The sequence below is a fragment of a genome, unplaced genomic scaffold, assembly GCF_019419815.1.
Source record: "Pyrus x bretschneideri cultivar Hongxiangsu unplaced genomic scaffold, Pyrus_bretschneideri_v1 Contig5, whole genome shotgun sequence".
NCBI classification, from domain to species: domain Eukaryota; kingdom Viridiplantae; phylum Streptophyta; class Magnoliopsida; order Rosales; family Rosaceae; genus Pyrus; species Pyrus x bretschneideri.
The window spans coordinates 6,403,818-6,406,151 of NW_025999787.1; the positions used below are offsets into that span (position 1 = coordinate 6,403,818).

A 2,334-nucleotide genomic window follows, 5' to 3' on the forward strand; every position below is an offset into this window, starting at 1 on the left:
ATAGGGTCAAGGAGTGTAACTATAAGAAATCATCAAAATCAAAGTTAAAATAACCATTAAATCATGATTTTTCGTTGAGAACCATAAAAATATTTTGTCTCGTTACTTGATCTTTGAATGTTTGTTTTTTGCGATTTTTTTACTAATGCGATCTCGAAGCATATACAAACAAGTTTGACGGTTAGATCGTTGAAATTAGTTTCGTAGAATTCATATTTCATCAAGTTCAATGGTGTGTATATATATTAAGTAGATTTAAATTTATTTATTTTGTATGTATAAAACTTAAGAAATTGAATGGTATGTATATTTAAGCCGATCCAAAGGTCATCAAGTTCTAATATTTAATTATATATATAATGGCATACTTCATTTCCTCTGCTAGACTTCAAAACAATATAAAATGTAAAAGTATAGTTTAAGAGGATGTTTCCCAACGCTAGCTTAGTCTCAAAAAACAATGCTCAAGCAACGAACCACCAAAGTATTATAGGAACTCAAGGCATCAGTGCTGCCGTTCGACAAAACTTACTCAACAGAACACCCTAAGCCAACATAAGCCAAACAAACAAAACCTAATCTACAAAACACCCTTGGCCAATGCCCTAACACAAAATAGTTCAACTGAATCATGAATCGCAAGCTCTTATAAAATAAAAGAAGCCAACCTATAACGTGAAAGGCATCTCAGGGTGCAAGATTCAAAACTGCTTACATGTTTTTCCCGTGGCATTTGAACAAAACGAAACCACTCAACTGCAGGGCAGAGATGTGGACAGGGGAGATAGAAACAAGGATGAATAAAATTCCAATACAATGCCATTTCCGCTGGATACCAAGTAACTTTATCATTGAGGCTTGCAATAACATGAAAGTCAATCAAAACAAAACATAAAACTAAATATCCTAGTACAATAAATATTTCAAACCAGCATTGGTGAGAAAAAGGGTTCTCTTCCTTCGGCAAAAACAAATGAAACGAAACCAAAATTTCACAAAAAGTTCCTAAAGTTGTGCTTCATCGTGTCAATAAAAGAAACCGAGGACCTTGCCACCAACATTCTTTCTCCTAGCTTCTTCATGGTCCATGATTCCAGCAGATGTTGTCAGCACAATATATCCGAACTGAAAAAGAGTATGCTCAATAACCATTTTAAGTCACAAAAATGCACAATCGAGCAATCCATAGTTGAACACCACAAAATTCATATAATACGACAGACCAAAACCCAGTAATTGAGATAGAGAATCAGACCTGTCTGGAAGGCAGAAGCCTAGCAGTCCAGCCTTCAATCTCCTTCACACCGACATCGAATCGGGGACTGATAACCCCACACTTGTTCAGCCTCCCATTAAGCTCAACCACAATCTTTCCAGCTCTATGGTCATCAACATACTCAAACTCCCCAATGTATCCTATACAAATCCCAAAACCCAACAATCACAATTCACAAATCGCACCCATCAAAACACAAAATTCCAAAACAAACGAAAATATTTCAAAAACACGTACCATGCTTCTGCATAACCAGGAGGAACTTGATGATGACCTTTGACGACGGCCGGATCATGACCTGTCGCTTCCCCCTCTTCTCGGCGTTGTACATGCTCTTCAGAGCGTCATTGAGAACACTGACGCGCACCATTACTGCAAGTGCGAGCTGGAAACGAAATCAAAAGGTGTAGATCTGCAAGCATAGAAAAGAAACAAAATTTACAGTCAATAAATCATGGGGTTTTGGATACTGGGTAGGTGTTAAATTGTTCGGACATTTTGGAGATTGTTCGAGAATTGGGTTTTACCTGCGAGCACAGACGGGGGCGGCTGGCTGATGAAGTTTGGAGAGGAAAGGCGCTAGGGTTTTGTTTTTGAAGTGGTGCGGAGTCAGCAGCTTTCAGCCTTCTTATGATTGCCCTTTTACGAAAATAACCTTACACGAGGAGCGAACTTGGGTTGGGACAAAGCCCAGTTTGTTGACCATTGGGTCACAGACATCGAAGAAGGGCAAGCCCACAAACCCACTATGCTTTTTCTATTTAATTAAAGTGAATTCGGATTTGAGATATTTTAATTATTTTACAAATTCATAGATATTCAATCAGTATTTTAAGTAATTTTATAAAAGTTTAGGTATATTAAGTCTGGATCTTAAAGGAGTTTATAACACTCCATGTGTAATCAATTAGAAATTAATTTTAAAGAATTTTTAAAATTGTCGAGAAAATTAAAAAGATTTTGCAGTATATTTTAAGGATTCTCAAGTTTCACCTCTTCCCCCGAGAGTTTGAAGGAATTCACTCAAAATTTAACATAAAACATCTAGAAATGAAGTA

General features: G+C 36.7%; 1 protein-coding gene across 1 annotated transcript; it reads right to left on the minus strand.

The window, feature by feature from the left end:
* Positions 1-797: 797 nt before the first annotated feature.
* On the minus strand, positions 798-1,904 carry LOC103948963 (40S ribosomal protein S15a-1). Its single transcript, XM_009360061.2, has 4 exons — positions 1,804-1,904; positions 1,514-1,688; positions 1,256-1,416; positions 798-1,125 (listed from the first exon to the last, which is right to left on the minus strand). Exons 2-4 carry the CDS (start codon positions 1,644-1,646, stop codon positions 1,027-1,029), a joined length of 393 nt encoding a protein of 130 aa, XP_009358336.1. The 5' UTR covers positions 1,647-1,688; positions 1,804-1,904; the 3' UTR covers positions 798-1,026.
* Positions 1,905-2,334: the final 430 nt, after the last annotated feature.

Coding starts and splice junctions, on each gene's coding strand:
- LOC103948963 (XM_009360061.2), bottom strand. CDS start 1,646: ATGGTGCGCGTCAGTGTTCTCAATGACGCTCTGAAGAGCATGTACAAC. Junction 1,417..1,513: donor CCTGGTTATGCAGAAGCATG/GTACGTGTTTTT, acceptor GGATTTGTATAG/GATACATTGGGGAGTTTGAG. Junction 1,126..1,255: donor GGCTTCTGCCTTCCAGACAG/GTCTGATTCTCT, acceptor ACTCTTTTTCAG/TTCGGATATATTGTGCTGAC.